Source organism: Myotis daubentonii, chromosome 1 (assembly GCF_963259705.1).
Source record: "Myotis daubentonii chromosome 1, mMyoDau2.1, whole genome shotgun sequence".
In the NCBI taxonomy this organism is placed as follows: domain Eukaryota; kingdom Metazoa; phylum Chordata; class Mammalia; order Chiroptera; family Vespertilionidae; genus Myotis; species Myotis daubentonii.
Window position 1 is genome coordinate 52097383 of NC_081840.1, and position 24990 is coordinate 52122372.

At 40.6% G+C, this 24990-nt stretch overlaps 1 protein-coding gene across 2 annotated transcripts in view; it reads left to right on the forward strand.

Annotated features, from left to right (window-relative positions):
• The window catches only part of ALDH1A2 (aldehyde dehydrogenase 1 family member A2), a 97713-nt gene that overhangs the window by 19697 nt on the left and 53026 nt on the right, over positions 1 to 24990 (forward strand). For both annotated transcript variants that reach the window (XM_059700223.1, XM_059700232.1), the window contains 2 exons: positions 22773 to 22877; positions 23028 to 23168. In XM_059700223.1, the coding sequence (XP_059556206.1) occupies positions 22773 to 22877; positions 23028 to 23168 (246 nt within the window). The remainder of the gene's footprint in view (positions 1 to 22772; positions 22878 to 23027; positions 23169 to 24990) is intronic.

Below are 24990 nucleotides of genomic sequence, written 5' to 3' on the forward strand. Positions count from 1 at the left end.
CTTTCCTGGATTACCTTCCGCTGCAACAGTGGCCAAGTGATGTGGCTTGGCCTGCATGGCGAAGCTTCACGGTCTTGAATCTTTATCCAAGTAATTGCTGAGATTTATAAAACAACTTAAAGCAACTTTTAGATGAATCGGATTCCTGTTAACAGTCAATCTGAGTTCCTTATCCCATCTTCACTTCTTTCCCCAGTACTACCACTTATTTATTTATTGATTGATTGATTGATTGATTGAACACCGATTACATGTTAGAATGTGGGGGAAATCACATGAAGCCGGGAGATATTTTTTCAAGGAACTTAGGAAAGGGAGAAACTTCCACTTCAGCCATCGAAGCCTTAGGCACATTTACATATTATCGTTTTAACTGTGTATCCGCTTGGCAAGGTGGATAGGTCTTCCCCCGCCCCACATCCCTCCCTCCCCCTTTTTACAAAGCTGAGAGGTGGAGAGTCTAAGATCCTTCAGGATTACATAAGTGGTAAAAGCAGACTAGTGTTTAAATGGATGTCTTTCAACTCTAGTATCTCCATCTAGTTTGTTCTATAAGGAATACATGCAAAATTAATCACCTCAGTCCTCAGTGAGTTTCCTTATTTCCATACTTTGTTTTACATGCATGCACATAACCTTGGTAACACTGCCCTTTCATGATTGACTAAATTAAGCAACTTCAGTCTCTACACTTGTCTTGAGGAGAATAGACTTGCATGTTACTTTGTTATCCTGATGGTCTCCTTTGGAAAAAAAGAAAGTATAAACCAGCCTAGTCACCTTGAATTGGTCAAAAAGCTCACCTTTATGATCTTTGTTGTTTTAATCAAGGGATACACCCATGTACCCATTCATATCTCAGACCTCCTCTCTTGGACACTATGAAATAGCCATAATGCCTTTCAGGTTTGGGAAGGGACACTTTTGTTCGACAGAAAGCCTTTGTTGCAGTAGAGTATTGTGCTTGTTAGAGTTCTTAAAAGCATTCCACCAGAAAGGGAATACAATTTCTCAGATGGAGAAATATATGACATTTCCTGCCCAGGTGCCCAGAATCTAGGATGCTATGAAATATTTATAGAAGGAAATTGTACTCACAGTTTTTTTATTTTTCAAATGCCTGTATGGAGTGTCCTAATAAAGTGCCATTATGAATTTTTGTTTTAATTCCCTTAGCTGGGAGAAGTAACTGAGCCAAACATCTGTGACCATTTTATAAAGACTTTGGCATTGGATGCCCTTTTCTTATTCAGCTTTGGATATCTGGATTCTACAGAGAAAGGCACATAGGAAAAAGGAATCACTTTGCTGCAGTGCAACTGTGATCAGCTCCTAAATCAGCCAAGGTTGGCCATTCCCTTTTTTTCTCTGCTCATCCAAAACCAACCCTCCTGGGAAAAGTCATTAGGACAGGTTTTGAAGACCCTTTCCCAGACCCTCAGCTATAGCCCTGTGGCTGTAAGAGCACAGAACTGATCTTTACAGCACCCAGGAAAATGATTTCCTACCTGAGGGTCACAATAGTCTGGCTTCTGTGTGTCGCCTGGCAGAAGTCCTGCCTCTGCACCTGGGAGACTGCAGCCTGTCCCAGGACTGCACCTCCACGCGGAACCACATCAGGAATGTAAATCACCACGTCATCCCTAACACACTTCGCTTTCAAGAAAGGAAGTGAAAAATTATTTTGCAGTCACCTCTGTTGACTGTGCTGAAAGCAAAAGGGAATGAAGCAAAATTCCTTGTGCTGAATAATTTTTAGGGGACACTGTGAAAGAGATGCGGTGGGGATTGCTCATAGTCCCTGGCCAACCATCAAACCTGCTTTCTAAGGAAACTTCAGCAAAAATTAAATTTAGAAAAGTCGCTGGGATGTAAATCTGGATGTGGGGGTTTCAATCCCTGTCCTGCCACTAGTGGGGTGTGTGACCTCGTGCCAGTCACTGGGCTTTTGACAAGTTTATATAACACCTTCCATTTGCATAGGTTATATCGAAGGCCCCTTCCAGCTCTGTGAATAAAGTGGCCTCCACTATATTTAGAACAAGAAAAAGGTATTCATTTATTAGTGCATTTTAAAATAGTGCTTTGAACAGTGGTTAGAATGTCGACCGGTGGACTGAAGGTCTCTGGTTTGATTCCAGTCAAAGGCACCTACCTTTCTTTGTCCCTCCCCTCCCTTCCATTCTCTCTAAAAAAATCAATGGAAGAAATGTCCTCAGGTAAGGCTTAACAAAATAAGTAAAAATAAAATAAAATAAAATAGTGCTTTAAGAAGCCTTGGCTTTCAAATATAATCTTGGCATACTCCGTAGTTTCAAAACAAGAAACTAAAACCAGGTGTTTTTTTTTGTTGTTGTTGGGGGGGGGGGGGGGGTTTGGGGCAGGGGGTGGTGGGAGGTTTCCAGTTGCTCTTGGTGATTACTTTGCATACATTTTTAAATGCTTGTTTTCCAGCGAAATTTCTCTTTTCAAATGGTATCTTCCTAGTACATAAGTTGTGTGATCAAGTACTAGACAGAACTAAAGAGGAGGCAGTCAGTTTTGAACCGGGAGGATGGACTCTGCTATGGGCATGGAGATATGTTATTCACATGGTTAGAGAAGGAGCAAGACAAACGTAGTGTCACAGAGCTTAGGGTGAACTTTATTATGGAGTGCCCACTGGTGGCCACATGTGTTCTGTGGGCAGTACCTTATTAGATACCCAGTATTAGAACTAGCAAGTCTTCAGGTGGGGCGTCTTCCCCAGCTGGTAGTAGCTTTCTAAAGTGCCAAGGTGAAAGCATTCAGGAGTTCAACTGAGAAGTGTCAGGATCCATTATCCATGTCTGCCCAGGGGCTGGACAGAAGATTTGTGCCTGCCTTTGGTTACCAAGTCCAGTTCTCTCATAGACAGAGAAGCAAGCCTGGGGAAGCTGGAAGGTTTAGTAAGAAACCTGCAGGGCATCTCGTGAGAAACCAAGACTAGAACACAGCACTTCGCCTCCTCCTCCCATCAGGCAGGTGTGGTTCTTTGGTTGGATTTCTCTGAGATGCACAGATTCCCTGGCTAGTCTACACTAATAAAATACAAAAATGCTAATTGGCTGTACCTTTGTCACACCCAAGCCACGCCCACCAGCCAATCAGAGCGACTATATGCAAATTAACCCAACCAATATGGTGGCTGGCAGCCACAGAGCTGGAGCAAGCAGGAGGCTTGGTTGCCCCGGCGATGGAGGAAGCCAAGCTTCCTGCCTGCCCTGGCCCGCTGTGGCCGCCACAAGAGGCAACAAAGTTTCAATTATAGAAGCTAAGTAAATCCCAGATACTTGCTTCCAGCCAGCCTCCACTGGGAGCTTGGGTGGCTGGGGGCTGTGGCCAGCCTGCAAACAGCCATCAGCCCCTCACCCAAGAGGACCACACCCTCATGGGGTGAGGGTCCCTGCTGGGGGGCTTAGCAAGCCTGAAAACGGCCCTCAGCCCCTCACCCAGCCTGGCCAGGCACCCCAGCGGGGACCTCCACCCTGAAGGGGCTGTGGCCAGTCTGCAAATAGCCATCAGCCCCTCATCCAGGCTGGCCAGGCACCCCAGGGGTGACACCCCCCCTGAAGGGGCTGTAGCCTGCCTGCAAACAGCCATCAGCCCCTCACCCAGGCTGGCCAGGCACCCCAGTGGGGACCCCCACCCTGAAGGGGCTGTGGCCAGTCTGCAAATAGCCATCAGCCCCTCATCCAGGCTGGCCAGGCGCCCTAGGGGTGACACCCCCCCCCAAAGGGGCTGTAGCTTGCCTACAAACAGCCATCAGCCCCTCACCCAGGCTGGCCAGGCACCCCAGTGGGGACCCCCACCCTGAAGGGGGTGTGGCCAGTCTAAAAACGGCCCTCAGCCCCTCACCCAAGCTGGCCAGGCACCTGAGCAGGACCCCCACCCTGGTCCGGGACAACCTTCAGGGCAAACCAGCTGGCCCCCACCCATGCACCAGGCCTCTATCCTATATAATAAAAGGGTAATATGCAAATTGACCCTAACAGCAGAGCGACTGGGAATCACTGGTCACTATGACACACACTGACCACCAGAGGGCAGACGCTCAGTGCAGGAGCTGCCCCCTGGTGATCAGGACGCTCTCACATGTGAGGAGCTCTACTCAGCCACAAGCCAGGCTGACGGCTGCCAGTACAGCGGTGATGGTGGGAGCCTCTCCCACCTCCTCAGCAGCACTAAGGATGTCCGACTGCAGCAAGACCTACTCCCCGCTGGCAAGTGGACATCCCCCGAGGGCTCCCAGGCTGCTAGAGGGATGTCTGACTGCCAGCTTAGGCCCAATCCCCTGGGGAGCTGGCCTAAGCCAGCAAGTGGTCATCCCCCGAGGGGTCCCAGACTGTGAGAGGGCACAGGCCAGGCTGAGGGACCCTCCTGAGTGCACAAATTTTTGTGCACTGGGCCTCTAGTGTTTTATAAAATTAGAATATAGAATAGGTGATCTTTGGAGCATATTCATAGTTGGTTTCCATAAATACTTTTGAACATTGTGACCACATCATATTATTGGAGCTGTTATTGTGTTGACCTTCCCACTACAGTGCTGAACATTTATTTCAGGGACAGGGCCTGATTCTTATTTATTTCTATGTCCTTTAGTGCCTAGCATAGGGTCTAACATATAGTAGGTGCATAAGAAATGGTTGTGAATAAAGGAAGAATTAATGACTTCTAGGGAGATAGAATAAAGATGCCAACTGCCTTCCCTTTCACATGTAATTTGTCCCCCCTTCTTCTTTTTCTGCTCTCTTTTCAGCTCTTCCCTTTCCCCCAATAGTCAGTACTCTGAGTACTTGCTAGCTTTAATACACCTTTCTAGAAGATAATATTTCTTTCATTTCCTCTCTTCACAAAAATGAAAGGTGACATGTCTTCATTATAAAGAAATGGCCTCAGCAACTTCTGGAAAAACTCTGGTGGTTAATCAGTTACTTTTAATATAAATATATATGCTTAATGCTGAATTACATTGTAAAACTCCCAGGCTGATTTATGGTCTCAGTCCGCCTTAATTAACATCGATTCTAGGGGAGTAGTAATGGGAATGGCCCTCACAATTGAGGTTGAACAATGAACTCTCTGGGTGTTGTCCAATTTGTAACATGATTTACATGCAGTGAGCCCTTCCCTTCCCGGGTTATCCCTTTTTTCATCTGGTGTTTAGGACGGGCTATATATAACCCCTAGATAGGAACATTTGCTGTCAAATACTTTTGCTGATTTAGGGCTAGGCCACAAAATGGTCACTATTAATAAAGGAGGAGAAAAAACCCTAATCTGAGGCTTTGCAGGGATTCCAGCTTCTTGCCATGTGTCATCGCTTGTCCAGTCTGTGGCGTTTTTACGAAGTGGCCATAATGAAAGTCAGATTAAATGCATGGGATATATACATTTAATCAACAGCCATTGGAGTCTGTGGTGCTGGAAGAATTATAAGAGCCCTGTGAATGCAAATTTATTGCAAAAGAATCCAAGGAGTGGGGGAATGAATGTCTGCCGACTGGTACTACCTGACACGGGACACCCAAAAACTCTCCAGAGTGAGTGATTTAAGTGTAAGGTTTGGCTTGTAAAGCTGCCAGCTGCTTGGTTTCAAAACTTGAAACATTTCCAAAACATTGGATGAGGCACTTTATATGTGCACTAGAGTAAATACTCTGGTTTTACTGCCAATTTAAATGTGCTCAGTTTACAGTAATGAGCTTGTATAGGCATTACCTTGTTTATAGAAAGTGGAACAGGAAGAAATGAACATTAACCATTACCAGTAGCAACTCCCATTGCCTTCTGCCACAACACTGATGGCATGTATGGTTTCTTCCAGTGTGGGCATATGTCACAACTGACAATGGTGTGTACTTGGCTTCAATGCCATGTTGCTTCAACAGAGCAACAATTACTGTAATTCAGCATGACTTGGTCAAGGCAGCTCAGGCTAGTTGGCTGTTTCTTACTACTTTTCCTAAAGCAGATATCAACAGCTTTCTCAGACATGGGCGTCATGGGACAGTAAGTAGGTTGGTACCCTGATTACACATAATTGAGTTTATTTCAGCTAGCTCTGGTTTCTACAAGTGAATCAGTCATGGGAACTATGTTTTTTTCTCTTAGAAAATTATTTGGGGGTGTTTTGATGCTCTACATGGAAGCAAGGGCCTTTTTCTTTGGGGATGACTGGCACAGGAACCCCTTTAGCCCTCTTGTACTCCTGGGATCATATACGGGAGACAGGCAGATATATTTAGCCCGAAAGACATATTTTGCTCAGCCTGGAAAAGAAAGCACATGTATAAATCTAAGGAAACACTAGCAAGTACAATGCCTAGAAGAGAGCAGACACTCAGTAAAAACTGTTGAAGGAGATAAGAAAGGAAGGGAAGAAGGGAAGGGAGGGTGTTAATAGGAAGAGACCATGGAAACCCATATCTTAAGAGAGACATATGCTCATGAGCTCAGCTTTGTTTAGACTAGACTGCATAAAACAAAAAGTCCCTACTGATTGCCAGGGACTCCTTGTCTTTATTTCTGCATTTCTTTGCATGGCTTCTGAGAACCATTTGGCCCAAGTATATACTTATGAATATCAGGATTGTGCTACCCGAGGGACACCACGCTTCCCCTACGTAAAATTCCTTCTCCGTTGTGTGGGGATACTAGCAAAATGTAGAAATAGACTAAAACCAGCAGCATGATACATTTCTGTAAATAGTGAGATTCTGATAGTCGGTGGCTATCAAATTGTTCTCATTTAGAAGCTATGTATGTGTTCTGGTTGGTCTTGCTTTAATGCTTTTTCTAACAGTATGACAGTATTTTCATGGCGATAAAAAGAAAAGAAAGCTAGCTATTTAGCATTGAATAGTTGAAAATATTGAATATCTGAACATTCCTGGGAAATGAGTCCTACCTCTTTCTGTGTTTGTTTTTTTGTTTTTTGTTTTTTTCTGTCATACCCTCTCCCTGTCCCTCTACCCTCCCTTCATCCTTGGTTCCCTTCTCAATTCATTGTTTCTCAATATGAAGTAATAAGGCCTATTTTTCTCAGACTCTTGTATTTTAACAGAACTATATATTTTTAAAATAAGTATTTGTTTTCTAACACTATTTTAAAATATTCATTGTTCTTGTCTTTTAAAGGTCTCCTCTTCCTGTTTCCTGTATGGCATGTTTCATTCCCTTTAATCATTGCTCATTCTGAATGTGGTTAATTTATAACATATTTAACATTTTTCTTTTTCCTGCCTCTTTCTTTCTGTTGGACAAGCTTTATGAGTTTTTGACCTATATACAGACTCTGGATTTCCATGATTCCTGGGTCCTGCTTGCCTGAAGCCACACTGCTTACCCATAGGCCAATGCTGTGGCCGAGGCTAGTGCCCAGAGTATAGGGGCCACTCAGCCTCTGAGACTGCTGGTGGGTCGGAACTTTGAGGAGGGAAGGAGAGAAGCTAAATTTCAATTATCTCCTTTCTCTGTCACACTCCTTAAACCAGGCTATCAGATCATCGTCAGAGAGGAGCTAAAGTTAAGGAAGCGGGGCTGATCAGGCCAGCTGAATCATTTTATTAGGGATAGAGTTTCTTTCTTCTACCTTATCTATTCCCTACCCCAGGTCATACTCCCTCCTTACTTGTTTCCCTGAAGTGTTCTAACATGTCATCCCACACCGGTATTTTCCTTCTCAGAAGAGTACTCCCTGCAGTGCTTATCTCCACCAATCATCTTGGCACTAAATCATACAGTGCCTTGCATTATTTAACTTTCCTGAAAGTAATCTTGTCTGTGAAACATGATTATCAGCTTGGGGACATCAGAGTACAGGTCTTCTGTGGATTTTCAGTAGGCCCTACAAACAGCTCTGTGTTGACAATAGACCTTGAGTAAACATTTTGCAGGTTTTTCTGTGAAATCAGATTTCTGCTCAGCTATTCCTCCCCATCTTGGTTGCAGCTCACGCTGTTTTTGTTCTATGAACCTGTTTCAGAAAGAGGATGTGGGAGGGAGTGCTGCAGGGCCCTGAGTTTTATGGAATGGTTGCGCTGCAGCTCAGAGCTGTGACTATTCTTTAGACTCTCTTTGAGATCATTATTTTAAATTCGCCTGATTTAAAAGGTTAATAAATGGGTGCTGGCTGCCAAAAGTTGCTCCTCAGGATTTCCACACCTGGCATTGTAGTAAACTATATACTCTAAAGCAGGGTGGGGAGCGTCCAGGCTGCAGGCTGTACACGGCCGGTGAAATCTTTTGGTCTGGCCCTGCCAAGACATGAGAGGTGAGTTAATTAAATGTTTGGCCACATATAGCTGGCTAATTTTTAAGTTGGTAATTTGCATGGCCCATGAATAATGTTATAAATATCCAAATGGCCCTTGGCAGAAAAAAGGTTCCCCACCCCTGCTCTAAAGGCTCCTTCTGTCACATGCAACTAGATCTTGGATGAATTAATGTGTGTGTGTGTGTATAAATATGTATATTTAAATGTCATTTTTTATGACATTTGTTAATAGTATAATGGTCTTGTATCCTGGAACTTTGTTCAATTTATATTTCTATGATATATATTTTTAGATTTTTAAGGAATTTTTACACAATCATGTCATCTGAAAGTAAAGACCATATTACTTACTTTATTTTCAATCATTTGGCCTTTTATTTCTTTTTCTTGCTTTATTACATGGTAGAATATCAAATATTATTACCATATTAAATAGGAATAGTGAGAACATCTATCCTTACATACATTAATGTATTGATTAGTTAAAAGAACAGTGATCTGAAAATGAATCAAGGAGCTGAAAGAAAATGCAAAAATTGGGTTTTCTCTAGAAACAAATGCCCATACCAGTTCTCAGAGTGGTAAAGTAAACCTTAATTCAACAACAACAACAGAATACACATTCTCTCGAGTTCACATGGAGCAGTTAGCAAGATAGAGCACATTCTGGGCCATAAACACACTTTAACACATTTTAAAAAGTACAAGTTTTATAAAAAAAACGTACTCTCAGACCATAATGGAATTGAATTAGAAATTAATAACAGAAAGATAGCTGGAAAATCCTCAAATATTTTGAGATTAGTAGCACATTTCTAAGTCTCAATAGAAATTAAAAATACTTTACTAAATGAAAGTACAACTTATCAAAATTTCGGGGATACAGTGAAAACAGCATTTTAAGGGATAGGTATAGCTTTGAATACATCTAATCTAATAAAAGACAAATAGGGTAATTAACCATACCTCCGACATGCTTCCCATTGGCTAACCAGGGTGATATGCAAATTAACTGCCAACCAAGATGGCGGCCGGCAGCCAGGCAGCTGAAGCAAACATGAGCCTTGGTTGCCCTGGTGATGGAGGAAGCCAAGGTTCCCCCCCTGCTGCGGCCCCACTCTGAGCTGCACTCTAAGAAACAATGTTGCAATTATAGAAGCTAAACAAACCCCAGATACCTGCTTTCAGCAGCAGAGGCCTCAGAGCTGGAGCTACAACAGTGTTTCAATTATAGAAGCTAAACAAACCCCAGATACCTGCTTTCAGCAGCCGAGGCCTCAAGCTGGAGCCGGCCTCAGAGCTAAAGCCGGCTCTCAGTTCCAGTGACAGCCATAGAAGGTAAATAAATCCCAGAATAAAAAAAAAGGAGAGGTTGGGAGCTTCAGTTGCCTGCCAGCCTGAAAACAGCCCTCAGCCCCTCACCCAGACTGGCCAGGAACCCCAGTGGGGACCCCCACCCTGAAGGGGGTGTGATCAGCTGCAAACAGCCATCAGCCCGTCATCCAGGCTGGCCAGGCACCCCAGTGGGGAACTCCCCCCCCCCCCGATCCGGGACACCCTTCAGGGCAAACCAGCCGGGCCCCAACCATGCACAAGGCCTCTATCCTATATAGTAAAAGGGTAATATGCAAACTGACCCTAACAGCAGAAAGACTGGGAATGACTGGCCACTATGACACACACTGACCACCAGGGGGCAGACGCTCAATGCAGGAGCTGCCCCTGGGGGTCAGGTCGCTCTCACATGGGAGGAGCTCTGCTCAGCCACAAGCCAGGCTGACGGCTGCCAGTACAGCAGTGGTGGTGGGAGCCTCTCCTGCCTCCTCAGCAGCGCTAAGGATGTCCGACTGCAGCTTAGGCCCTCTCCCCGCTGGCAAGTGGACATCCCCCGAGGGCTGCCGGGCTGCCAGAGGGATATCTGATTGCCATCTTAGGCCCAATCTCCTGGGGAACAGGCCTAAGCCAGCAAGTGGACATCCCCTGAGGGGTCCCAGACTGTGAGAGGACACAAGCCGGGCTGAGGGACCCCCCCCCTCCAAGTGCACAAATTTTTGTGCATTGGGCCTCTAGTATATTATAAAATAAGAAATAGTCTAAGCTCTATCTTAGGGGGAAAAAATGAAGAGTAAGCCTGGCCAGGGTGTAGCTTAGTGGTTGAGTGCTGACCGTTGAACCAGGAGATTATGGTTGGATTCCTGGTCAGGGCATGTGTTCAGGTTGTGGGCTCCATCCCCAGTAGGGAGCATTCAGGAGGCAGCTGATTGATTATTCTCTCATCATTGATGTTTCTATCCCTCTCTTCCTCTCCCTTCCTCTATCTGAAATTTAAAAAGTATATATTTTTTTTAAAAAAGAAGAGCAATATAAAACTAAAGCAAGCAGAAATCAATGAAATTGGAAACAGAAAAAGAATAGAGAAAATCAGTGAAACCATAGGTGGTTCTTTGAAAAGATTGATAACATTGCTAAACATTTAGGCTGGCTAACAAAGAGAAAAAGAGAGAAGACATAAATTATAATATCAGAATTAAAAGAGGGGCCATCACTACTGCTTCTATAAACATTAAAAGGATAATAGAAGGATATGAACAACTCAATGCCCACAAATTTGATAAGTTTATTGAAAGACACCAATTCATTACAAGATGCCAAAACTCACACAAGGAGAACTAGATAACTTGAATAGCCTTATATTTACTAAAATAATTGAATCTGAAGCTAAAAAAAGTTCTCACAAAGTAAAATCAAGGCCCAGATGCCTTTAGATGCCTTTAGAGAATTCTATCAAATATTTAAGGGGGAACATGCCACTTCTACATAAATCCTTCCAAAAAATTGAAGTGGTGAGAGTAATTACCAACTCATTCTTTGAGACCAGCATTACGCTTACACCAAAACCTGAAGGCATTACCAGAAAAATGTCCTTAAAATCCCAACACCTATCAAAGTGGCACCCATTCTTGAGCTATTCATCACCTATTGCCTGCCTCTCCACAGTTCTTTTGAAAAGAAGTTCTCCTGATCCAGAACTTGGCCCTTAAATCGCCTCAAATGGTACTATTTCCTGGTTCTAGATGTTTGGGCCCAAGGACAGCCATTTAATTTACAGCTGTTGACTGATTTGAAAAGATGCCCTTCTTAGGAGGTTAACCTTAGAGACCCAAAGGAAAAGAATAGTTGGTGGGAGCTGAGAGTAGATACCCATAGTGACTAAATCAAGATAAGTCTATGTGTTTAGAAACTGAATCAGTAATTAATAATCTTCCCCCAAAAGAAAGCACCAAGTCCAGATGGTTTCGCTGGTAACACCTATCAAACATATTAATTCTCTACATTCTCTTTCAGAAAGAAAGAAAGCAGAAGGGACACTACCTAAAGCATTCTATGAAGCCAGCATTACTCTAATATAAAAACCAGGAAAGGAAAAACTACAAACCAATGCCTTTCATTAACATAATGCAAAAATACTACAACATATTAGCAAATAAAATCCAACAATGTATAAACATATTATATACCACAACAGTCTTGAGAAAGAAGAGCAAAGTTGGAGGAATCACATTACCTGATATCAAACTATACTATAAGGCATAATAATCAAAACAGCATGGTATTGGCATAAAAACAGACAAATAGATCAATGGAACAGAATAGAGAGCCCAGAAATAAACCCACACGTTTATAGTCAATATTTCACAAAGGAGGCAAGAATAAACATTGGTGTAAAGACAATATATGGTGTTGGGAAAACTGGGCAGACACATGCAAAAAAAATGAAACTAGACCACCTTCTTGCACCATATGCAAGAATAAACTCAAAATGGATTAAAGACTTAAATGTAAGACTCAAAACCATAGTAATCCTAGAAGAAAACATAGGCAGTAAAATCTCAGACATTTCTCATAGCAATATTTTTTTCTTATATATTGGACAATATAAAGAGAAACAAAAGAAAAAAATAAGCAAATGGGACTATCTCAAACTAAAAAGTTTTTTTGAACAGCAAAGGAAACCATCAACAAAATGAAAAGGCAACCACTGAAGGGGAGAACATATTAGCCAATGACACATTGATAAGTGGTTAATATCCAAAATTTATAAAGAACTTATTCAACTCAACACCAAAAAACAAACAGTGCAATTAAGAAATGGGCAAAGGATCTGAATAGACACATCTCCAAAGAGGACATACTGATGACCAATAGACTTATGAAAAGATGCTCAATGTTACACTAATCATCAGAGCAATGCAAATTAAAACCATGATGAGCTATCACCTTACACCTGTCAGAATGACTGTTGTTAATAAATCAGCAAACAAGTATTGGTGAGGATGTGGAGAAAAGGAAACGTTTGTGCATGGTTAGTGGGAATGCAGATTGCTACAGCCACTGTGGGAAATAGTATAGAGTTTCCTCAAAAAATTAAAAATGGGACTGTGTTATGACCCAGCAATTCTACTTCTGGGAATATATTCAGAGAAACCCAGAACACTAATTTGAAAGAATATATGCACCCATATGTACATTGCAGCATTATTTACAATAGCCAAGATTTGGAAGCAGCCCAAGTGCCCATCAGTAGATGAGTGGATAAAAAAATCTGTGGTACATTTACACAATGGAATACTACTGGGCTATAAAGAAGGAGGAAATCTTATATTTTGCAACAGCACGGATAGACCTGGAGCATATTATACTAAGTGAAATAAGCCAGTGAGAGACACTAAAATATCATATGATTTCACTTATATGTGGAATCTGCTGAACAAAATTTACAAAATAGAAACAGACTCATAGATAAAGAAAACAGACTGACAGCCTTCAGAGGCGATTGGGGTTGGGGAGATGAGCAAAAAAGGTGAAAGGACTAGGAAAAAACAACAACTTTATAGACAACAGTATGGTAAACTACCAGAGGGGAAAGGAATGGAGGGAGGTAGAAGAGGGTAGAGGGGGCATAAATGGTGATGGAAAGAGATTTGACTTTGGATAGTGAATACACAATATAATATACAGATGATGTATTATAGAATTGTACACTTGAAATGCCGGGGCTGACAGGCAAGACCCTGAGCGACGGATGAATGATTACTCTGACACAGGTTCACTGTGAAAGAGAGGGCTAAGGGACTACCTGGCTAAAGGAACCAGATAGCCTTGATCACATGCCTCTTCAGGCTTTTATTGTAACAGCAGTTTGAGATAAAGTTTATCTTTTAGATACAATCTTGGGGTAAGTAATTTTGGGAGGAGACATGTGTCTGCAGTGTCCTTTAAGCAAGGACACCTAAAAAGTAAACATAAAGAATCCAGAAAACACCTGAGGGTCCTCACGTACACAGACTTGTTTGGAAAGGTCAAGGAACAATTAGGGGTAGCTGCCTTCTGCCAAACTCTCCTAAGTCAGAATTCTGATAAACAGGGCGGGCCACTTTCAGCCCACTTCCCTTTTCAGAATTCCCTCCTTATAGACTTTCCAACCAAGTCTCCTGTTCTCCCCACATAGTAACCAATGTCACCCCAATAAATTCAATAAAAATTTTTTAAAAAAAGAAAAAAACTGATTTAGCCATTTAAATATATTATATAATAAAAGGCTAATATGCAAATTGATCGAATGGTTGAATGACCAGTCACTATGATGTGCACTGACCACCAGGGGGCAGATGCTCAATGCAGGAGCTGCCCCTGGTGGTCAGTGTGCTCCCACAGGGGAGTTCCGCTCAGGCAGAAGCCAGGCTCATGGTTGGTGAGTGCGGTGGCAGGAGCCTCTCCTGCCTCTCTGGCAGTGCTAAGGATGTCCAACTTAGGCCCGCTCCCCATGGGTCCTGGACTGCGAGAGGGCACAGGCCAGGCTAAGGAACCCCCCCCCCCCCGGAGTGCATGAATTTCATGCACCAGGCCCCTAGTAAATTTGAATAAGAGTCAGAGGCATCTGCCAAGGTGCTAGATCAGAATTTCTTGACCTTATTAAATGCTGTTTCACAAGCTATTGCTTGTTACCCATCGACTCCTACATGCAGAAGTGACCTTAGAGCCCAAACCTAACATAAGGTCATACAACCATATAATCCTTCCACAAGGGTTTTCAATGAGGTAAACATGGGCTCTTAATCTTGAGGGGAAAAATATTGTATTAAAGACGACAATAATCCTGAACACATACTTTACATGATGAATGATGTAACACAAAGAATGCTGACATTTTAAGACAGAATAATTTATTATTTATTGTTTTCTCTCTGATTCCATGAAGATCTTCAAAGTTTACCAGAGCTAACAATATTGATAAAGCTCGAGTTTTTACTTTATCCATAAACATTATATATTTACCAACCTTTAAAACTTCAGTTTTACGTGTATCTTGAAACCATATTACTAGGAAAAAATAACATTTGGATGTGTATATATTTCATGAGAAACACCATCAGCATTTTTTAAGTTGAAAATTACAGTGTATTTGTACGTAGTAGAAGCATGAATAGCCACTTTCATTAAGAATTGGACAAAAGATAAATACTCAATTATTACAAACTATACAAGAAAACCTGCAAAAAAAATAATAAAAGGGCAAATCATCGACAAAGATGATAATCAGAGACTTACAGCAGACTTCTTATAAACACCATTGCAGGATAGAAAATATTGGAATAATATTCTCAAAGTAGTGTGAGAAAGTAATTGTCTTCTGGGGATATCCTTTGAGAATGAGGGTGCAATATATATATATTTTCAGACTTGAGACTTTATCCCCGATAGATCTTTACTGAATGAAATTCTAAAGAATCATAAGAATAAAAAAAAAATTCTTAAATATATAATTTTCTGTGTAAAATAATTTTATAACAAACTCTTGAAGAAAGCAATTATATTTAGTGTTCTAAGGTCCTTAAAATTGGGAGGAATGTTAAGATATATATACATTTTACACTTCAAATTAAATATACATGATAAAATATCTTTAAAAAATCAGGAATAACCAGTGAAAGAATAGAAATATAGTGTGAAAATACCAAACCAATAAAAGGGAAAATTGAATTGTAAAACAAACAATGGCAAATATCAATCAACTTGAGAGAAGAATCAAGAAAGGGGAAAACAGGAAGTAAAATAAAGCAAAAAAAATGTATCTAAGAATAAAAAAGTTAAAATTTAGGATATCGGGTCAAGCAGGAGGATGGGACCCCGAAGAAACACACAAATAACTTCAGTGATATTAATAACATTCTACTGCTTGAATAGTGTGTTCATGATGTGCTTTAATATAGTTCATGTGAACTCACATTTATGTTACATATATTCTTTTGCATGTATCAAATATAATATAATAAAAGAAAACTTTACTGCCCAAATATGTTCTTCATCCTTCAGTGTGTTTCAGATTTTATTTTGGTGTGAGAGACATTATATTTCTAATCATATCAGGAAAGGTACTAGACAGTGATTCATGTCGTCTCCCAGCAGGCATTCCATTCCAATTAACATTAATTAAGTGCCCACCACATTCATTATGTCTTTTAATACCAACAGCAGCCCATAAAATGCCAAGGGACAGTTCTTCACAGCCATAGGAAGAAAGTTAGGTTGATGAGCTAATCCATCCTATCCTCTTAGAAACCTGCAGCAGACTGGGAGCTTCTTAATGGGTCATATGCTTCTTTTGCCTGTGATTTAAGCATCACAGAATTATGTAATGTTATGTATTATGTCAATATTTGTATATTTTACAGATGAAGACACTGAGAAAACTCAAATAACTTAGCTAGAGTCAGACATCTTTACTTGCACAGAGGTCTAGAGTAGAAAAGGCTACATCTTCCTGATACTTATTCTGAAATTCAGTAACATGCAAGGCAGAATTTCCTAGTTTCTCATACAACTATTAACAAGTATTTTAGCTGAAATAATTTGTAAATTTAAAAGAATAATTTTGGCAACATTGGGCCATATTTTAAGGCAGAGCTTGAATTATTTTTTCCCCACAAACTCACATTTAAGAATGAACTTTTGTGAAAAGAAAGATGTTGCTCTTCATTATTTCATGTAACGTATTTGTTTTGCTCACTTATAGTATGAAAGGTAGGCACCAAAGGGCAACTCTAACCTCTACCTTGTTTTCACTTTTCATTTTGAAATAATTTCCAATTTATTTTTAAAAGTTTCAAAAATAGCGCAAAGAATTCCTATGTACCTTTCACCCAGATTCCCCAGGAAATTAACATGGACACATGATCTAGTCCTAAAACCTTACTCAAATTCCACCAGTTGTCCCAATAATACATTTTTTTCTGGTCCAGGAGCCAGGTCACAGTGACATGACTCATTTATTTTTACATATCATTGATGTCCTTTATTTTAGAATGGTGTTTTAGTCTTTCTTTGTCTTTCATGACCTTGGCTCTTTAAAAAGGTAAAAAAGTAAGGCCACTTATTTTGTAGGATGTGCTTTAATTTGGATTTGTCTGGTAATCTCCTCATGGTTAAATTCAGGTTATGCCTTTTGAGTAAGAATACTGCAGAAGGATCTGTGTCCTCAGTTTATCATATAAGGAGCACATGATATCAATTTGTCCCATCACTGGTGACGTTAACTTTGATCAGTGGATTAAGGTGCTGTCTGCCAAGTTTCTTCAATGTAAAGTGGCTATTTTTCCCTTTGTAATTAAGAAGTATCTTGAGGGAGACTACATAAACACCCAATTTTTCATCATGTGTTTGCCCACTAAGTTCATCATCTGTTGATGATTTTTGCCTGAAGCAGTTATTACTGTGGTGTGTGACAAATGGTGATGATCTAACTCCATCATTCCTTCAGTGCTGTTAGTTGGAATTCTACTTGCAGAAGAGCTTTTCCTTATCCCTCATTTATTTACTTACTCATTTAAAATCTTTGTATCAGTGTGGACTCTTGGATGCTTTGTTCATTCTATGAATAAGAATTCATTAATATTATTACTTATTTTGTTGTTTAAATGATCCCAGTATTGGCGTTGGGAGCCCCTTCATGTTGGCTCCATCCTTTCGATATGTCCCATCAGTTTTTGAACATGTACTTGATTTCTGGTACCACACTAGCCCAGGATCATTTTGTGCTTCCCTGTTATAGCCCTGAAATGAACTATTTCTCCAAGCTCCAAGGAGCCCAGTCAGAGAAGAACACTTTAGACAGCATTTAAAATGTTTGAAATGGCCCAGAGAAGCTAAAAACCTCCAAGTATTATGGAGGTATTTGCTATCATGTATACCAACAAAGTTGTCAGTATAAGTTTTTAAATTGTCATACTGTATGGCTGGGTCTACAAAAATAGTAATGCAGTAGAAATATAAAATATTTTAACCTTTTTCATACCAGGAGAAATAGTCATCACATTTACCATTTGGGCCCAAAGGACTCTTTTTAAAAATATTTTAAAAAATATTTTTTTTTATTGATTTCAGAGAGGAAGGGAGAGGGAGAGAGAGAGATAGAAACACCAATGATGGCCCTAACCGGATTGGCTCAGTGGATAGAGTGTCAGCCTGCAGACTGAAGGGTCCCAGGTTAGATTCCCGTCAGGGGCATGTACCTTGGTTGCGGGCACATCCTCAGTGGGGAGTGTGCAGGACGCAGCTGGTTGATGTTTCTCTCTCATCGATGTTTCTAGCTCTCTATCCCTCTCCCTTCCTCTCTGTGAAAATCAATAATATATATATATATATATTTTTTTTAAAAACATCAATGATGAGAGAGAATCATTGATTGGCTGCCTCCTGCATGCCCCCTACTGGAGATAGATCCCACAACCCAGGCATGTGCCCTTGGCTGGAATCAAACCTGGAACCCTTCAGTTCGCAAGCTGACGCTCTCTCCACTGACCAAAACCAGCTAGGGCTGGACTCTTTATATTTTTAAAATTTTAAATTATTTTATGAAAATATAGTAAATAAACAGATAGCTAAACCAACGAAATAATTGAAACATAGCAAACCAAAGTTTTTTCTGTAATTTTTCTGGTTTTGAAGGTGTATATATACCTGACATAGGCAATGGCCTTTGAGTGCACTGATGTGTTTATCAGTTTTCATGTGTGAAATGGGAAATATTCATGTCATAAATACTGATTCCAGATTTTATTTATTTATTTGTTTATTTATTTATTTATATATTTATTTATGACAGCCCTAGCCACTTTGGCTCAGTGGATATGATTCCAGATTTTAAATACATTTCTGGTGGGTTATAGCATATCATTTCTGTTTTTTGTTTGTTTGTTTGTTTCTTTTTTACATGTGCATACAGTGTAATACTATTGAAAAGTTTGAAGGCTCATAATTTTGGAAAAAAGAGGATGGCCATCTTTTTGTCCCATAATTATGAAAACATTTTTATTTTTAACACCATAAATTTGATTAATCCAATGAACTTTTAAAATTTTTACGTCATATCTGCCCTTTCAATCACCTTTGTGTATATACCTACCTTCAGTATTTGTCCATTTATGAATCATAGCAAGTAAATTTTTATCTACACATATCATAAAAGATAAAACAGTCGTTACATGTCCTTTTATCAAAACAAGATGGTTCAAGTTCTTGTTGCAAAATAATAAATGATTAAGTCCCTCCTGATGAATGACTGGTTAAAATGTCATATTCCTCTGTTTATAAATTGTTCACTCTTTGATTTTTCAATTTGAGAAAATTCATTTATTTATCCTAAAGACTCATAGTCCAAGATTTTTCTCATTCAGTCAATTTCACCCCCATTAGTAAAGTCTCTAGTGTTTCTGTCTCTCTGCCTTCATCTTCTGACTCATCTAACAATTGTGAAATGTCCTTGTTAATTTTCCTCTCTTTCCAATTATGGACAGAAATGAAACAATTTGAATTCTTAACTATGTTCAGTGAAAGCTAAAAAGAATGTGACAAAGGTGGTGCCTCCCAATTTTTGTGTACCCTTTTGAAAAATAGTACATTACTTTGGACAACACAAAAAGGAAAGGGAAGGATGATGAAGTAGTGGTGACGTGTTTATTTATTATCTAGGGGCCTGGTGCACAGATTCATGCACATTGAAAGGCAGTTAATTAGAAGAAATATTTTATCTCTATTCACCCTTTCTCTATAATAGAAGTGTCAACCAAGTTCACAGTCAACAATGACAGATCAAAACACACACGTGTATTTGGTGCCAGTGAGAGCTTTGTATGTATCACACATATACGAGTCAACATTTATTTTTAAATTGCCAGTACGTGTCATATGTACCAGCCAGCCGTTCAGTTCGATGGTGGACCTAAATGACAATAGTAAGAGTATGAGTTTTATTCCATTAAAAACAAATAATTTTTCTCTTAGATTGAGTTAGAAGACCTCTATGAAACAATAGAAGTCATGAAATATCCATCCTTACAAATAGAAGTGCTCAGCAAAGAAACTTAAAAACTAACATTGGATAATGATGATTTTCCAAAGATTGAGAAGTAGATAAATAGTGGATAAAAGGAATAAATATTGGCAAGACTCCTTGTTCCTTAAATCTGATAATAATACAGTACTTGTGAATCCTTAATAAATTAACCTCTTTTTTTTTTTTGTTACCGTAGAAATCACATAGTGTTTCAAAGGAACATGCAGATATGATCAGTTGTGAACTGTTAGGAAATTTGTTAAATGGAGTGAAAAGAGAACTAGACCAGGAGTCTAAAAACTGTAGCTCTAATTCAGGCTTAGACATCAGTTAACTAGTTGTGTTTCTTTGGACTGAGCAATCCTGGCAACCATGGTGTAGTGTGAAGAGCAATAGACTGAATCAGAGGCACCACGAGAACCTGCTTCTTAGGACTCTTAACTTCCCGGCCTCTCTGTTGTCTCATTTTCTGCAGAGAGAATAAAGCCCTGCTGTTAGGGGTGATGTAAATATTTAATGAATGACTAGAGACTATGTAAGATGCTGACTGGAAGGCTGGAACTCTTAGGCATCTTTGACGCTCCAGTGGTGAGAAGTAGCTAAGTATTTATTGAATAAATGAATACATTATACTAAGTATGTTTATAAATTGCATATTAAAATGTATGAAATTACAAGGTCATTGTGCCTGTGCTTAATACATTTGTATTAGGTGCTATACAGATAGAAGATATTTTTTCCCCTTTATCTTAAAAAGCCTTCAGGAAAAGATAACTTCTTCAACACAGACTCATTGTTTTATCAAAGCCAGGAAAAAGGGAAGCTTTGGAATAATATAGAACTTAATATTTAAAATTGTAACTCTGTAATCATTTCGTCTCATCTGTGATTGTTAAAACGGCAGGCAATAGTAAACCAGCTTACCACTGACTGACTCACAAGTTCAGAAACTTTCATCGTCATGCCATTAATGTTACAGACAATGTCTCTGTGCATTCTTTGACTTTTAATAGTCCCAACTATTCATTTGGGTTTCTTTCTTAATGCTATAAAATTTTTGAATTTTCTTTGCCTATATTTCCCCTTCTTTTTTTTTTTTTTTTAACTCACGTCTTATAAATCTTCTGAGAAATTGACTCAAATAATTTCTTAAACCATTAGTCTCTTTGCCATTTTAACAAAATATTCATTTTTTATATAAGGAACCAAAGCTCTTAAGAAAGCCTAGAGAGACCAATTTGAAAGTTATAGACCTTTTCCCTCTGCAGAGCCATGTAACCTACCAAGCAAAGAGAGAGAAATCTCATTTGGGTTCAACTTGTAACTTGTTTGATTCACTAGTTAGTTTGGTCAGAGTGATTGCTTGATTCAGGATCTGACTGTAAATTAAGTAAATGCTTATACACCGAGAGGCCAGATTATTATGACCACCTGACGTTTGTAGGCAAATTAGCTATAATTTCGCGCTGAAGTTGCCAGAAGGCCAGATCATTATAAATAGGGAAGCAGGTTGTTTACCACGACAGGAGAAGTGATTTTTTTCTGAAGATATGGGTAAACAACGTGATTTAACAGCCTTTGAACGTGGGATTTATTTGAATGTGAGTGGCCAGATCATGACCACCTGACATTTGTAGGAAAATTAACCATACACTGCATCGTATGGGATATGGAAGCCGAAGGCCTGTTCGAACACCTTTGCTGTCTGCAGTTACCAAGATAAAACGTCTCCAATTCGCACAGAAATACAAGGATTGGATAGTTGAGCATTGGAAAAAAGTCATGTGGTCCGATGAATCACGTTTCCAGTTTCATTATGCAGATGGCAGGGTGAGAATTTGGTGGAAACAGCGTGAAAGCATGCATCCCACATGCATGAGTACAACCCTTCAAGCTGGTGAGGGCAGTGTTATGGTTTGGGGCATGTTTTCCTGGCATGATTTGGGCCCTTTAATTCATGTGGAACAACGTCTGAATAGCACAACATACCTAAATATCATTGCTGATCAAGTTCATCCTATCATGTTGATGGCGTATCCCAATGGAGATGGCTTCTTCCAGCAAGACAATGTGCCATGCTAAGGTGCTTGTATTGTGCAGGAGTGGTTTCAAGAACATGAGGGAGACTTTAACTTGCTTAGGTGGCCCCCACAATAACCAGATCTCAATCCAATTGAGCATTTGTGGGACGAAGTTAAAAGAGCCATCAGGCAGCTGGTTCCACAACCATCAAATCTCACAGAACTGAACAGTGCTTTTCATCAGGCATGGTGTCAGATTCCTCGCATCACCTTTCAACATCTCGTGGAGTCAATGCCGAGAATAATTGCCGCAGTATTGAAGGCAAAAGGTGGTCCAACGAAGTACTGATGGGGTGGTCATAATAATCTGGCCACTCATGTTCAAATATATCCCACGTTCAAAGGCTGTTAAATCACATTGTTTATCCATATCTTCAGAAAAAAATCACTTCTGTCATGGTAAACAACCTGCTTCCCTATTTATAATGGTCTGGCCTCTAGCAACTTCAGCGCGAAATTATAGCTAATTTGCCTAGAAACGTCAGGTGTTCATAATAATGTGGCCACTCAGTGTATATTTCAGCACCTTCAAGTTTCCCTGTGAAGACGTTTATGCCTCTGACAGAGAAACTAGGATCTAAGGTTTGACCACTGTCAGTTTAATCCACAATTTACTCCTTATGTGTATTGGCCAGAGCTTAGATGATGGATCAATAAATATTTTCTCAGCCCCAGTGTATGTTTTCTATGTTTATGAGACTCTATCCTTTCATTTCTTTTTGACTCTCTCACTGGCTGACAGGTTCACTGTATTTAATCTTTGGATGACATTGAGGTAAAAAAAAAATGTCATAGAGGAAATTTCTGAATTAGGGGCAGGGGGAAGCTGGACTGCATACTGTTTAAGGTCTCTTACAACTCTTCATATTCTGTACTTTACCTGCATAGCAGCAAGCATATAGAGTAAGTATGATTACTGTGATATTTCCATAACAGTTTGCCTCTGACTGGCTTCCTGTCACCTGTCTCATCAATCCCATTCTGCTGTTTACTCCTTTAGATTTTTATTAACAACGAGTGGCAGAACTCAGAGAGCGGGAGAGTGTTCCCTGTCTATAATCCAGCCACGGGAGAACAGGTGTGCGAAGTTCAAGAAGCAGACAAGGTACGTCCTTCTTAGAAAAAAGACTCCCTGTGAAGTTCCTCTCCAGACACCACCACTGACTTTCACTCACCACCTTTCTCATGAGAGCGGTTGGTTCTTCCTTTATCTGGAGTGTTGTCTCGCTTCAGCTGTGCCTCGTTCTCTCTGCAGGCGGATATAGACAAAGCAGTGCAGGCAGCCCGCCTGGCGTTCTCCCTCGGCTCAGTGTGGAGAAGGATGGATGCTTCTGAAAGAGGACGCCTGTTGGATAAGCTCGCAGACTTGGTGGAACGAGACAGGGCAGTTCTTGCAGTAAGTAGCCTAAGCAAACATTGTCTTTACCCCAAACTTACCTTTCCACTGAAATTCAGATTCCTCACTCTTTATGAAAGTATGCTGTGAAGCAGGCCGGGGGAACAAGCTACGGTGTATGTAACACAAGAAAAACGAGAGATGTTTGGCTTTTGCATCAGGTGGGGGAGGCAAGTGGAGGACCAGCTGAGTGTCTCTTCTTACTTCATTTTGAAGAACAAAACCTTAGCTTCCCATGACTGGTACGGGCCTTCCTGCCCCCCTCCCGCCCTCAACAAACAAAACAAGCCTTTAAGCAGCAGGAGAGTCACCGTGCTGCTCGCAGAAAACCAATACCAAATGATTCATTGAAGAACCAAAAGGACAGTTTTTGACTCCCCAGAGTTAACCCCTCCTGACTGAGGAGACTCCTTCAGGAGCACGGGGCGTGATGGGGACTCCTGGTGCCCTCCTGCTGCCTTTCCTCTGTCCCTTTCAGCTACTTCCTTTCACTAAAACCATCTTTTTCCTACCTAAGGAACGTCCCTCTCTTAATGTTTTTGTTGTTGTTACTGCCAGTTTTTAAAGTAAAATCATTTTGTTAGAGAAAAGACTTTTTGGAAGCTGGAACCATTGGGGAATGCCCGTTCGGTACACAAGGGATCTCCACGTGGATGACGTACAACTGATCAATTAATATTTAGGGCATCGTTGCTCAGTCAGGGCATTCAAACCACGAATACTAGGTCCTGCTGTCTGCTTGGGCAAACAGGTCCCCGTGGGGCTTGCTTCGGGAGAGGCAGGCATCGGTACCCTTTCTCAGTTCACACCTCCCGGGGCCCCTCCCTCCCACCAGCCCCTCAGGGATCAGTTCAGAGTATGGAAACAAAAATGCATCTTTATGGAGATGGTTTGGAACGCTAGCTATACGTAACCTTTATTCATCTATAAAACCGTTTTCTAATCTAGTCCTTCAAACAGGTGCTTACTTATACTGTGAAAAAGGTGTTTCATGGTGAAATGGCTCCTTCTTGGAGATTCGCAAGACACAAAGCATATTAACGACTCTGAAAAGCCCTACCGAATGTTTCTCAAACTTATTTAAGCCTCACACCATTTTTTTTTTTTTTGGCTAACCTATCAGTATCATGCAAAACGGAATTCTCTGGAATAGCTTAGGGCAGTGGTCGGCAAACTGCGGCTCGCAAGCCACATGCTGCTCTTTGGCCCCTTGAGTGTGGCTCTTCCACAAAATACCACAAGCGAGCGCGCACATAAAGTGCGATTGAAACTTCGTGGCCCATGTGCAGAAGTCAGTATTTTGTGGAAGAGCCACACTCAAGGGGCCAAAGAGCCGCATGTGGCTTGCGAGCCGCAGTTTGCCGACCACTGGCTTAGGGTATTCCAAGGTATATGATTTTTTTGAGAATGAAAATTATATTTTACTTAAAAAAAAATCCCTAGCACAGTTCCTGGCACATAGTCAGTGGGAGGTACCCTGAGGGTCTGTAACGGTCAGCTTGATTGCGTTAAAGACACAATATTTACAACATCAGATTAACAATATGTACTAGATGATGATATAGCTCATTTTTGCAGTTATAGATTCATGTCATAAAATTCAAATGCCATTCTTTTTCTGACATATGTCTCACTGTGACGACACTTGAATGGCCTCTCTTCCTTTAAACCCTACCAAGTCACGAGAGGCGTGAGTGTTAGTAAGAGGTGGCCTCTGGAATGTAGGGGAGCTCCTGCCCGAACTGAGGTTAATACTGTATCCTAGTAAACACAGTTGAAAATAAACCTAGTCTGGCAGCTCTCAGGCCGATTTGCCTGGTGT